General features: G+C 40.6%; 1 protein-coding gene across 2 annotated transcripts in view; it reads left to right on the top strand.

The window, feature by feature from the left end:
* Positions 1-14: 14 nt before the first annotated feature.
* Positions 15-14,284, top strand: part of ERMARD (ER membrane associated RNA degradation) — a 36,945-nt gene continuing 22,675 nt past the window's right edge. The window contains exons 1-9 of one of the 2 annotated variants that reach the window (XM_008067485.2): positions 15-48; positions 2,371-2,539; positions 4,315-4,454; positions 5,673-5,774; positions 6,057-6,146; positions 10,752-10,849; positions 11,305-11,441; positions 12,811-12,925; positions 13,642-13,744. In XM_008067485.2, the coding sequence (XP_008065676.2) occupies positions 43-48; positions 2,371-2,539; positions 4,315-4,454; positions 5,673-5,774; positions 6,057-6,146; positions 10,752-10,849; positions 11,305-11,441; positions 12,811-12,925; positions 13,642-13,744 (960 nt within the window). In that variant the 5' untranslated portion in view covers positions 15-42. Of the gene's footprint in view, positions 49-438; positions 506-2,370; positions 2,540-4,314; positions 4,455-5,672; positions 5,775-6,056; positions 6,147-10,751; positions 10,850-11,304; positions 11,442-12,810; positions 12,926-13,641; positions 13,745-14,284 lie in introns of those variants that run through there. The other variant, XM_021717312.1, reaches the window with a different exon arrangement.

Raw genomic sequence — 14,284 nt, 5'->3', positions numbered from 1 at the left:
GCCTGCGCCATCCGCGCGCGCCGCGCCCCGGGAAGGGAAGCTATGGAGGTAGGGTGGGTTTGCGGGCGTTGGTGGCACTGGTGGTGCTGGCGACGCGGGGTGGGCGGCGAGCTCGGCCTGCGTGGGAGCGCGACGGGGGCGGGGACGTCGCGGCCCTTCCCTGGTCCTGGACTGAAGCTCGCGGGTGGACGACCGGCGGGCTCGGGGCGGGCGCGGGGAGCCCGCAGCCGGCCTCTACCCACAGCGGCCTCGGGTCCCGGAGGTGTTCAGTCGCAGCTGCCGCCAGTGTCCACACTCGCAGATTACAGCTCTGGTCCTCGCCTCCAGGCCGTGCGGATGCGCTGGCGTGTGGGTAGATGCGAGTCTAAGTGGGACTTCGTGCGTTGTTCTCCCTCAGGCTACCCCGTCTCAAACGTCTGCAATCAGTAATACCCAGCTGGTGCTGTCGAGGACTGAGCTCGAGAGGCTTTCCATGCGTTGTCTTTCGTCACCGCAGCCCTACGAGGTGGCTCTTTTGCAGCTGAGACAGACTCGGACTTGTTCAGTAACTTTTTGAAGGCAGGTGGTAGTAAGAGGCTGGGAGGGATTAAGTCCATCTGCAAAGCAGCGCCCCAGCCCACCGAGCCGCATGGAGAGTGCAGAGATAGTTGCTTCCTGGGTCACATGGCTGGCCCCTTTAGCAGTGCCTTCGCTGTGTGAGCACCCGCGGGAGTTGGTGGGAAAAGAGATGCTCCCGGGACTAGCAGGCACAGTAATAGGATGACACTGAACAGGCGGGGATGTTAAACTGGTCAGCTTCCCAATTAAGGCGCTGCCAAGTCTTAGTTCTTAACCCTTATAACACAGTCGCTCCTTTACTTGATACACCAAAATAGAGTCCTGGTGCAGTTTTCGACCCAGAATGTGCCTTAAACCATGGCCTTAGTGTGATTTGGGATAATTAAGAGGATTTTAATTTTACATAATCATTCATGAAAAAGCAGTTCGGTTTGCTGCTTTATACATGGCAGGGGAGGCTAAACTTTGCCTGTCTTAATTCTTGGTTGAAACAGACTCCTTTAACAAAAGCCAGCTTAACATGAGAGAAGTTTATGAATCACAAGGGATGAATCTCAGTAAAAAGTAATATGAGATAGAGGCAACTACAGAGCATCTTGAACAAAGAACAATATATATGTAGAGAAATAAGAGCGACACAGGAGAGTGGTTTTAGGCTTCTGAGGGTGTGAAACCAGGAAGGTAGATATACAGGCAGGAACTAATAGAGTAAAGTTTGTTTGCAGATTCCTCTGGTGCCTCTTTGGGCTGTTAAGACTCTAAAGTTGTGTCCAATAAATAATCTATATCCTGTTTTTGAGCAGAAAAGGGGGAGGATAGAACTTTTCCTTTGCTGCCTCATTCTCAGCTCTTTTTGGGGGGGATGAAAAAGGCATATTTTGGGGTATCATTCTGGATTTTGACACCATGCAGGGAGATAGGAGTATAGTGGTTTTTTTGCTTCTTTTTCGTTTTGCTAGGTTTTGTGCTCTTCTGTTCCCTGTTAAACATTTACTTTCTTCAGTAACTCTGGGATAATAAGGGAAAGCTGAAAGGAATGATAGCCTACTCATAAAACCTGTTGTGCTTTTGTGAACTCATAATTTAACAAATATTATGATCAATAAAATAAGTCCAAGTCTTTCAATCTTTTTCATGTTTGAGAACATTTAGACAAATTGTCTTTAATATTTAATCAGGGCCAGGCTCAATGGTTCAGTCTGTAATCCCAGCACTTTGGTAGGCCGAGGCGAGTGGATTGCCTGAGCCTGTGGTTTTGAGACTAGCCAGGGCAACTTGGTGAGACCTCATCTCTACAAAAAATAAAAAAATTAGCCAGGCATGGTAGCACACGCCTGTAGTTCTGGCTACTTGGAAGTCTGAGGCGGAAGGATAGCCTGAGCCCAGCAGGTCAACGCTGGGGTGACCATGAGTGCACCACTGCACTCCAGCCTGGGCGACAGTGAGACTCCAACTCAAAAAAAAAAAATTAAATCAACTGGGCGTGGTAACGCATGCCTGTAATTCTGGCTACTCGGAAGGCTGAGGAGGAAGGATTGCCGGAGCCCAGCGGGTCGAGGCTGTGGTGGCCAGGAGCGACCACTGCACTCCAGTCTGGGCGACAGAGTGAGACTCCAACTCAAAAAAAAAAAAAAATTAATTAGTGTATTAATTATATAGCCCTAATGCTATCCAGGAAGCATGTTAATAACAACTGAGTACATTCAGCACGTAAGATAGAGTTTCCTATGACTTAATATGTGATTAAATACATAGTTAATATTCTTCTTTTTCTTTCCTGTTAGACAATATCTCTTATGTTTTATTTTTCAGCTACTAATAGGGGACTCTACTACCACATGCCTTTCTCCCTCAGTATATGATATGATTTGTAAACTTGGGTTTGAACTCAGAGTAAATTGTGACATCAATAGCATCATAACACAAGATGGTAAAGTATGCTGGAAAGCAATCACAGACTGTGTAAGCTATATAGACTCAGGTTTGTACTTGCTGTGTACCCCAAGATTTTGTCAGTACTGATCATGGAAATATTTTCACTTGTGAAATTCACCTTTCTGAACATTGCTTCCTTTTGTTAGAGGATGTTTATGATGCAGGCCTATCTCAAAAGAGAAAAGAAATCAATGTGAAAAGAGGGGATGTGGCCAGATATGCATGGAAAAGTTCATGGAAACTGGGCTAGGAAACCACTTGTGCATAGGAGGAGTCAGGGCCTTGAGGGGCTGGTGGGCTATTGATGACTTAAGTCTCAGGGCCCTGAGATGATTCTTTGTAGGATCATATGAATTAAGGGTATGAAATGACCAGTAATAGATTATACAACCTTTAAAATATCTTCCAAGCATTTTTGTACATTTTTTTAATATTGATTTATTTTCAGAGATAGGATCTTCCTCTGTTTCCTGGGCTGGAGTGCAGTGGTGTGATCCTAGCTCATTGCAGCCTCAAACTCTTGGGCTCAAGCCATCCTCTCACCTCAGCCTCCTGTGTAGCTGGGACTTACAGGCATATAGCACTGTGCCCAGCTTATTTTTAAATTTTTTGTAGAGATGGAGCCTGGCCATGTTGCCCAGGCTGGTCTAGAACTCCTGGGCTCAAGTGATCCCAAGTGATCTGCTTCAGCCTCCCAAAATGCAGGGACTACTTAAGCATGAGCCACCATGCCCTGCAAGTATACATTTTTGAAGCAGAAATATGGGTGGGGAAATTTAATAATAGTTTAAAAATTACAAATGGATGTATTCTGCCCAGGAATTCCATTTTTAGGAGTTTGTATGATTGATACACTAAAGATATGAAAGTGTGTTTGTGCAAGAATATTCCTTGAGGCATTGTTAGTAATAACTAAATTTTAAAAAGGCAAATAGGCCGGGTATAGTGGCTCATGCCTATAATCCCAGCACTTTGGGAGGCTGAGGTGATAGGATCGCCTGAACCCACGGGATTGAAACTAGCCTGGGCAACTTGGTGAGACCTCATCTCTACAATAAGTGAAAAAATTAGCCGGGTGTGATGGTACATGCCTATAGTTCCAGCTATTTGGACCGCTGAGGCAGAAGGATCACCTGAGCCCAGCAGGTTGAGGCTGCGGTGGTTGTGAACGTGCCACTGCACTCCAGCCTGGGCAACAGAGTGAGACTCTAACTCAAAACAAAACAAAACAAAACCAATAATCTGCAAACAGTCAAACATCAAATGGTAGGGGATTGGTTTAGTAATTTATTCCTTACATGCTGGTAAAAAATGACTATCATCTGATAGAAAAATCTGAGCTAAGTGAAAAAAGATATGTTTATAATCACCCTTTTGTGATTTTTTAAAATCATGAACCATGTGGATGTTCAACTCCAAACATCACAAAACACCAAAAAATGTATATTATAAAGTGTTCTAAAATAATTCATTGTCATTAGAAATTTCACAGTCTAATAATGATTAGTGGAATCAGATTATAATATTATATATACAGTGTGAGCCTGGTTTCCTGTATACTTACTTACAGGTAAAAACACTGAAGGAAATATTTTTTCTCCTGTTTGAACTTTTTGTATTTTCCAAACTCTACTGACAGTATATTTTTCTTTTATAATCAGATAAACATGTAATTTATTTGTACCATATGTTCAGTTGTAAACTAATTGTTGATTTTTGTGGAAATTTTATCGTTAAAACACTTTTTCTTGGATGATTTAGATATTTTTAATCACATGATGTGGAGCTGTGGTACTAACACTTGTTTTCTTATTCTTTAAGACCAGGGTCTGGATTACTGGGGAAGTGTGAGGCTGCTTGGGCCTGTGTGTGAGGCCATCCACTTACATTTCTTATCTCTGACCAAGGAGCAGTTTGAAATTCAATATGCACTGTGGTTTCAGTGGACAGATTTTCCAGAGGTTTGGCTTTTGAAAACCTTTACAAAGAAAAGACTTTACAAATATTTCTTAGAGGCCTTATTAGTTGCCAGTTTTGAAGGGGTCTCCTCCTTTGTCCCCAAGTCCTCCAACAGTGAAGAAGTCTTGAGGGTTGCAAGGGAGCCCTTAGTTATCCCAAGGTCTCCAAAGCCTAAACTGAGAAACATGCCCCTTGGAACAATGGGAGTTTTTAGATTTCATTATGACAGAATTAGGAGTTGGAGAGGTAGCACTTGGTATGTGGTACTCATCCTGGGACAAGAAAAACGGAGCATTCTAGAGTCAGAGAGACCCTGTAGAAAGAGTGTGAGGTATCCTGAGACAGCAAGGCCAGGAGACTAGAACCAGGGATGCTTGGTTTGTTAACAGGGAATTGAAGGTGGGATAGGTAGTTTGAGGCCCAATCCCAAATGTTTTCTTTCCCCCTTTTTTGTTAGTTTTTCTTCCATTTCATTTGGCATGCTAAATGACCACAGTAAAGCAGTTGCTGTAACAAGTCTAGCTCTAAAATCCTTTGAATTTCTGAATGTGGAGTCAGAACAGTGCCTTCCCCTTTGAATAGTGCTGATAAGTGGCAGGATAAGCTGCGTTGTATTTATCTGTTTTTAAGGACTAAGCTAACTCAAGAGTAACAAGTTAAGTAAATATTTGACTTTTCAGTTTACAATTACTGCTTTCAATAAAAGGTTTAAATAAGGAAAATTAGCCAGGTGCAGTGGCTCACGCCTGTAATCCCAGCACTTTGGGAGGTGAAGGCGAGAGGGTTGCGAGTCTAGGGATCGAGACCTGCCTGGACAGCATAGCAAGACCTCAGCAATACAAAAATAAAAAAAAAATAGCTGGGTGTGGTGGTGCACATCTGTAGTCCCAGCTACTTGGAAGACTGAGGTGGAAGGACTGCCTGAGCCCAGGAGGTCAAGGCTCATGTGAGCCATGATCATGCCACAGCACTCCAGCTTGTGTGACAGAGTGAGACTCTTACTCCAAAAAAAAAGAACTTTTAAATAATTCTTATACTTTTATTACTTACTTTTATTTTTTAGGCAATGTAATATTTATACAGAAATATTTACTTATCTACCCAAAATAATTAAATATCACAGTTGAAATCTTTAGGGGTTTGAATTTCAAGAAATAATATTATTACTTTGAGAAATATTTCTTGAGTGCAAATTCAAATATGTGCCTTTTTCTAAACAGTTATTTCCTGAAATATTTGATGCCTTGAAAAGTCTACAATCAACTGCTATTTCTCTTAGCTTAATGAAACTGACATCATGTCTAGAACGAGCCTTGGGTGATGTAAGTGTGAGAACGCTTTTATTATTAAGTTATCTGAATGCACGTGAAACTATTTTACAGTTGCCCTCAGATTTCTTGATTTAATTCTTGTTTTCCTAGTCATTTCTAGTCATTGGATACAGATTTTTAATATTTTTCTTTGTGAACAATTGCAAAATCAAAAGATTGGTGTCTAAGTACTTTTCTGCCCTCATTTGTACAAAGAGTTGCCTCATGGATAATGTTTTCAGTGTTTATTGAAGTTATAACGCAGTTGTTATCCCACTTTTGTCTGGCTGTCAGGTATTTGTATTGATGGGGAAGGAATGTCCCTTTCTCTTGAGAGACCTACTTCGATCTGAGGAACTTTCTCATGTCTTCGGGCAGTCTGTGGTAAGCTTGCTCATCTAAACTCACAGAAGAAGCCTGACACAAAACCACAGGCATTAACTGTGCTTTTACTCTTCCAAAACTGATGATACTTTAGGAAAAACTCCATCGTATCAGTGACTCAGGCGTGTTCTCCCTTTCTACCTTCCCTTTCAGGATTTCCCCTTTCCCAGCACAGAGCAGGCTTTCCTGTCCTGACTGCAGGTAACCTCCAGGTGCCATGGGGACAATCAAAGCATGGTGCTCTGATCAGTGATGTATTCTAATTAAAATACCAACTCAATCCAGAATAAAATTTTAACTCTCTGAAAAAAAGAGTATATTATGGTGTTATTCTAAAGTCCCAATATTTTTAACATGTGAAATTAGGCCCTTTACAACCATTTAAACTTATAGTGAAAATTCAGATGTTAAAAAATCATGCAGAAGTAAATGCTTTATCAAAATCTTCTAAGACAAAGCCCAGGTAAACACAATCAGAAATACAAAAAAATCAAATCACAACTGACCCGGCAGAAATACAAAAGATTATCAGAGATTACTGTGTACAGTTATATGGAAACAAACTTGATAACCTAAATGAAATGGAGGACTTTCTGACATCATGCAACCTCCCCAGGTTGAAACAAGAAGACATTGAGACACTAAATAGGCCAATAACAACCCAGGAAATTAACTCTGCCATACAAAAACTACCTACAAAAAAATTCCCTGAACCAAATGGCTTTCCAGCAGATTCTACAAAACATACAAGAAGGAACTGATAGCAATCCTGTTGACAGCATTCCAGGCAATTTAGAAAGATGGGATTCTCCCCAAGTCATTTTATGAAACTAACATCACACTGGTACCCAAACCAGGTAATGATCCAACAAAAAAAAGAACTACCGGCCAGTATTCTTTATGAACATAAATGCAAAAATCCTCAACAAGATTCTAACAAATCGGATCCAAAAACGCTTCTCCAAAAACATCTACCATGACCAAGAAGGTTTCATCCCCAGGATGCAGGGGTGGTTCAACATTCGCAAGACTGTAAATGTAATTAAATACATCAATAGATGTAAAAACAAGAATCACATCATTATATCATTAAATGCAGAAAAACCTTTTTTAAAAAAATCCAGCATCCCTTCATGATAAAAACCCTCAAACACTTAGGTATAGAAGGAACATACCTCAAAATAGTAAGTGCCATCTATAATAAACCCACAATTAACGTATTGCTAAATGGACAGAAACTGGAAACATTTCCCCTGAAAACTGGAACAAGACAAGGCTGCCCATGCCCACTCCTGTTGTTCAACATTGTGTTGGTAGTCTTAGCTAGGGCAATTAAATAAGAAAATTGGGTATCCAAATAGGAAAAGAAGACATCAAGTTTATCCCTCTTTACTGACAATATGATCCTATACATTAAAAATCCAGAAAAATCTGTCAAATCCTGCTTGCACTGATAAAGGACTTTGGCAAATTCTCAGTGTACAAAATAAATGTGGAAAAGACAGTTGCATTCCTGTATACCAACAACAAGCAGGCAAAGAACCAAAAAAAAAAAAGCACAATTCCATTCACAACAGCCACAAAAAAACTGAAATACCTCAGCATCTTCCTAATCAGAGAAGTGAAAGACCTTTACAATGGGAACTACAAAACAGTGCTCAAAGAAATCCAAGAAGACACAAACAAATGGAAAAATATTCCATGCTCATGGATAGGAAGAATCAACATTGTTAAGCTGTCCATCCTACCAAAGGCAATCTACTGGTTCAACGCAATACCCATTAAATTACCAACATCATTCTTCTCAGACCTGGAAATGATAATACAGAAATTCATATAGAAACATAAAACGACCACAGATAGCCAAAACAATCCTTAGCAAAAGAAACAAAACAGGAGGTATCACACTTCCAGACTTCAAACTTTACTATAGGTTTACAGTAATCAAAATAGCCTGGTATCGGTACAAGAACAGGCATATAGACCAATGGAACAGGATAGAGATTCTGGAAGCAAAGTCTCAATTTCTCAACCAACTCATCTTTGACAAAGCCTCCAGCAACAACCACTGGGGAGAGAATGGCCTATTCAGCAAATGGTGCTGGGATAACTGGCTGAACACATGCAGAAGATTGAAACGGGACCCCTATCTATTACCATACACAAAAATTAACTCTAAATGGATCAAAGACCTAAACGTAAAACTTCAAACTATAAGAATCTTAGAAAAATGCAGGAGACACACGTATGGAAATAGGAACTGGCAATCAATTCCTGATCAAAATTGTAAGTGCGCATAACATAAAAAGTAAAACAGACAAATGGAGCCTTGTCAAACTGACAAGCTTCTGCAAAACAAAAGAAACCATCAAAAGAGCAGGGAGACAGCCCACAGAGTGGGAAAAAATATTTGCCAACTCTATATCTGACAAAGCCCTAACATCTAGGATCTACAAGGAACTCAGAAGTGCCAAAAAGAAAAAACAAACTGCCCCATTACAAAGTGGGCAAAAAATATAAATAGACACTTCTCAGAAGAAGATATACAGGCAGCCAACACACATGAAAAAGTGCTCAACCTCACAAATCATCAGAGAAATGCAAATCAAAACCACATTGAGATACCACCTAGCCCCAGTAAGAATGGCCATTATTAATAAAAGAAACAACAGATGCTGGCAAGGATGCAGAGAAAAAGGAATGCTTCTACACTGCTGGTGGGAATGTAAACTAATGCAATCTCTTTGGAAGACAGTGTGGCGGTTTCTGAAAGAACTAGAAATTGACCTTCCATATGACCCAGCAATTCCCCTATTGGGAATATACCTGGAGAAACTCAAATCATACTACAAAAAAGATACTTGCACACGCATGTTTGTTACAGCTCTATTCACAATAGCAAAAACATGGAACCAACTGTGCTGCCCATTGAAGCTGGACTGGATAAAAAAATGTACATATATACAATGGAATGTTAGGCATCCATAAAGGACAAACATATGGATTTTGCAACAACTTAGATGGATTTACAGTGTATCATACTCAATGATCTATCACAGAAACAACAGAGTACCATATGTTCTCACTCATAAGCAGACCTTGAACAGTTACCATAATACTGTAAGAAAGGGATTGGCAGTAATGGGAAACTGCCAGGGGAGGAGGGGTGGGATTGGCAGTTGGGGAAACTACCAGGGGAGAAGGGGCATACTTCATCAACAAGGGTACCTGCATAATCAACCTTTGTATACCTAACCCTGGATTGCAACCCACATCTTTAAAGCAAAATCTAGTGGGCACATGGTCAAGAGAATTAGGAGTGATGAATAACCCTTAGGCAGCAGAGTGAGGTGGGCTTGGCCAAGCAGCACAGGGGAGCCTCGTGGGAAAGCACACCAAGCCAGGAAGCCCCTAGTACAGAAATGTGTTGAGTGATGCTTTCCCATTGTGGAGCTTTCTCCCTTGTCAACTTCAAGATGGTTTTCTTTTGTGGACAGCATGGAATGAAAAAGTGTTTCACCGAACTGTTAAACACATCTCACTTCTTGGACCTGTTCCGCCACCTTCCTCTATGCTGCTGGCTGTCTGTTCATCTGCCTCTACTTTAGCTGCGGAGTACTTTTACCTGGTCCCTGGCATTTAACTCACATACTTCTGATTGCCCAGAAGTATTGAAAAATGAGTGGAGGAGCAAAAAGACCTAATGTGACATTGAAGAACTGGTTGGTCCATGTTCTTGTATTGAGTTGAATCCCTCATGGTCATTTCCACCTGCTGGTTTTGGTTCTACCCTCGGGGGTAACTCAGAATGCACCTATTTCCTGTTCTCACAGCTGTCTTTCACATGTATGAAGATGGCTTTCACTTCTTCCTGAGTCTTCAGGAGACTCAGCTGTTTCTTCTATAACAAGTTTTTTAGTCTCTGAACTTCTTCCATTTTTTCTGAATTGCTTCTAAAGTTCAGTGCTTCCAACCCAGAAGCAGTTCTGTGGGAATGGCATGAGGAGTGCAGTCCACTAGGTAGGATCCCTATGCTGGGTGTGTTCTTCACTTTGTAGATAGAGGGTGGAGTAGGTAAGTGATGAGCTTCAAGTCAGACAAGTGGAGGCACAGCCTAGAGCCTCACTGACTTGGCTTTGCCCTGTTCTCTATTTTACCAGACAACTACATGGTGCCTAATACTGAGTTTCTGTTTATCACTGCTTTTTACATAGATATTGGGCACATTTGATGCACAGGATTAAAGCAGTACAACCTGGCTCAGCTCTTATCCTCCTCTGTTAACTTGTAGCCTTTGAAACGTTGGTTCCACCTTTCCATTCTTGTGTTTTTTTCTCATCTGCATGGTGGAAGCAATACTAGTACCTTCCTCATAGATTGTTCTGAGGGTGGATGAGTTCATGAGCACATGCAAAAATGTGTCTGGCACATAATTATGCACTCAGTAAGTGATGGTCTTATTATTATTACTGCTATATACCAGCCAAAGCTGTTGATTCTGTCAGTTCCAAAGAAGAAAGACATTGTTTTGGTATTATTTTGGTTTAGTCAGTAAGTCAGTAATTACTTAACTGTCTAACAATTTGCTGTCCTTAACTGGGTTAGATGCATGTCCTGCAAATCTTCATTGGCTCTCCGTGTGGTCTCAACCTGCGTAATGTCTTGTGGCATGGGTTTGCATCACCTCAAGAAATTCCTCCAAAGTAAGTTTCTAGTGAAGTAATTTTCTTTTTTTGATCTACTGAAGAGTTTGTTTTATCTTGATTTTCATGAGAAAGAAAGACGTATTTGGTGAAAGATGAATGAGTTTTGAGACAGGATTTTGAAGATAAAATTGAATTTTACTAGCATAGTAACCAGAGTGGTGACAGGGTTATGGTTTTGATGACTTTCACCCCACAGGCACTTCAGGGGCAACTACAGAAGGAAGCAATGCGGTGCACACCCACGTGGGTGGGAGACCCTGAGGTTTCAGCTCATGTGTTCCTAAGCTGTTACTGCTCCTCTCCACCATTGTGCAGCTTAATTCCTACATCTAGAGGGAGTTGTGTATGATTTATTGGTGCTTTGCTTTCTTAATTTTAAACTTTTTTATGATGAAGCTTTTTATATATATGAGTTCATTTTTTGTAGCAGATCTCTATGGTATTTCCCCTAGATACTGTTCCACGATGATATTGTTGACAGCAGGATTGGGTCAGTTACTAAAGAGTTACCTTCAACACAGTAAGCTTACATTGGCACATCGATCTTTCATAACTCTTACAAGCCTAGAGGATTTGCTTGTTTTTCCTGGTAAGTACTATGTTTCATGTTTCCTCATTAACATATCTTCCCAAAGATATTTGCAAAGTCAGTACAAAGTATGAAGATTTGAACTCTTGAGGTGGAGTAAAGTGGTTATTCTCCAGTGGCAAGATGGCTTACAAAGTTACTTGAAGAGAAATGTGAGTAGTAAAAGCTAAGCATGGAGACTCTGTCCTACAACACAAGGAACTGAATTCTGCTAGTAACAGGAATGAGCTTCAGATGAGAATGCACTTGGGTGATAATAGTTGATCAGCGAAACCCCCGGTACCAGACTCCAGTCCTATATAGCTGTAATATTTAAAAACAGGTGTTGTACTAAGCTGCTAATTTTAAGGTAGTTTTTTTGTCAGCAAGTGAAAACTAATGCAATATCCAAGGATGTAAATAATTTTAACTTCAGATTTACAGTCTAACATGGGTTCATTCTAAGCCTTATTTTTTACTTGCTGGGTAACTTTGAGATTAATTTCTCCTAATGTTTATTTCCTCATCTATACAAGGGATAGAATACCTACCTGCCTTCTAGGATTGTTGCCAAAATTAAATGAGATGCAGTTGATATAATGCCCAGCACATAATCAGTGCCATTTGTTATTTCCCAATAAGAATGATCATGGCAATCCACTAAGAAAAGATAGAGATAGCCCATGATCGATATTTTGACTTGCAGGAATTAGAACCATAGACATCCTTAAGAGAAATAAAAGTAAACATTATTCTCAGGAGTACAGGTGCTTAACCTGTAGTAGCTATTTAAATTTGTAGCTATTTTTCATTCATTAAACTCTGGATTTCTGTACTTACACGAGTAAATCTTTAAAAAAAAAACCAAAAAACAAAATTTCTTGAAGAACCTCTTAAACCATGTCATGTAAACCCTACCTCTTCCCACCATTCCCTGTAGTTGTGGGGAGCCTCTGAGAGTCGCAGCCATGCAAGTCAATGCTAGTTAGAGCTGGTTTATCCCTCTGATGTGTCAACATAGAAAAACGGCTCCAGTTTTTCCATGGTGGGCACTTCCTTCTCCTTCCACCTCTGTGTCTTTGTGCTCATGATCATTATGCCAGAAGTACTTGTAGTATTGAGCATCTTCTGAAAATGTATGTTACTTCAGTTAGTCATTGGGGTCACCTGCTCAGCCCTGAAACTGAAGAGATGCAGGTGTCCATTCCCCTTTCATCAAGGTGCTTGAGGTCACCCACATTCTGGCTCTCAGTCAGGGCAAGCCTACCTTTTGATGGGTCCCCTCCTGCAGAGGCCATGGTTCCTCCATCCAAAGATGTGGGCTCACTGGCACCCACCATTTTTCAGCTGATTCGTGTAATTGTGCTTACAACTGTTTGCTGTTTTGCAGATGTGACTCATGAGATACTTTCAGTATTAGAAGAGGTGATGATGAAATCTACTTTTATATTAAAAATCATGTTACCATATTGGGAAATTGCACTGATCAAGTTCAAGTCACACAGGTAACTGCAGGTGCATGACAGGGCTGCTTTGATGATGGGAGGCCAGTCTTTCTCAATGTCTTCACCTTCCACCATTCTGCTGTGGAGCAGAAGAGAACAGGTTGTCTGGAGTAGACCTGGCCACAGGGCACCTTATGCTGCCACTTCCAGGACAGCTGCAATTGCACTGTAGTTAATAAAATGATGTTTCAGTTTACTCTTTAGTATTTTTTGGAGTTCTTACTGTGAGTGAAACATTGTTTCCAGAATCATAAAACAAAGACAGACAAGCTTTGTCCTTATATTCTGTTTCTATTCCTGCAAGTACAAGTATGTATGGGACCAAACACATGTGTCTTAGCAGTCAGAGGGTCTGATGAGCTGGTCTTTAATTTCTTACAGGAATACATTCATTTTTATGCCTTGAGAACCCATTGAAATCCTGGTATTTTAGTATTTTTTAGAAGTGGTGCAATGAGTTAGGCAGATCTTTGATAACATTCTACTGAAGCTACTAAAAATGGTTCATCAAACAAGACACTGGCAAATGGTTTTAAAATCACTAGTTAATACAACTGTGGTTCTATTTTTATTTCTCAAATTAGCAAATAGTATCACTTCTTCTTGTCTTTGAAACCACATGGTCAAATCTGAACTGCAGGAGAATTATTATGATGTTGATGCCCATATTAAGTTTTGAAACATGGAGGTCTGCTTATTTTCTTTCCATTTCACAGGTTTGCTGACTGTGCCATATTGTTACTGGCACAGCTAGAGACTGGACTTAGGAAAGTGTTTGCTACAGTTAACAAATGTCCAAAAAGACTCTTGACTGCTGAGGTACATTTTTTTATTTTAATTTTTAAAAATTTAAAAATTTTATTTCAAAGGTGTGGGGTACAATTCAGGATTAGGTATATAAGTGGTCATCGTACAGGTAACGTTTGCTCCCTTTGGTTCCTACTTTGCCTGGTTTGAGATCAGGTGCCCTTGAGGTATATGTGTTTTTTTGTTGTTTGTTTTTTTGTTTTGAGTTGGAGTCTCACTCTGTTGCCCAGATGGGAGTGCAATGGCCGCTCCCAGCCACCACAGCCTCGACCTGCTGGGCTCCGGCGATCCTTCTGCCTCAGCCTTCCAAGTAGCTGGAACTACAGGCGCGTGCTACCATGCCCGGCTAATTTTTTGATTTATTGTAGAGATGAGGTCTCACCAAGTTGCCCAGGCAGGTCGCGAACCCGCGGACTCAGGCAAGAGGTATATGTTTTTATTATTGATTGTGATTGTTGTTGCTGTAGTGACAATTTTCTGTGACAAATTAAAAGTTTAAAAAATTTTTATCTTATGTATTTTTTTTTTTTTTTTTTTTTTTTTTTTTTTTAT

The sequence above is a fragment of the Carlito syrichta genome, unplaced genomic scaffold (assembly GCF_000164805.1).
Source record: "Carlito syrichta isolate Samal-C Ts95f unplaced genomic scaffold, Tarsius_syrichta-2.0.1 Scaffold309642, whole genome shotgun sequence".
Lineage (NCBI taxonomy): Eukaryota > Metazoa > Chordata > Mammalia > Primates > Tarsiidae > Carlito > Carlito syrichta.
The sequence above is the reverse complement of the archived record's forward strand: the minus strand, read 5'-3'. Positions and strand labels throughout refer to the sequence as shown.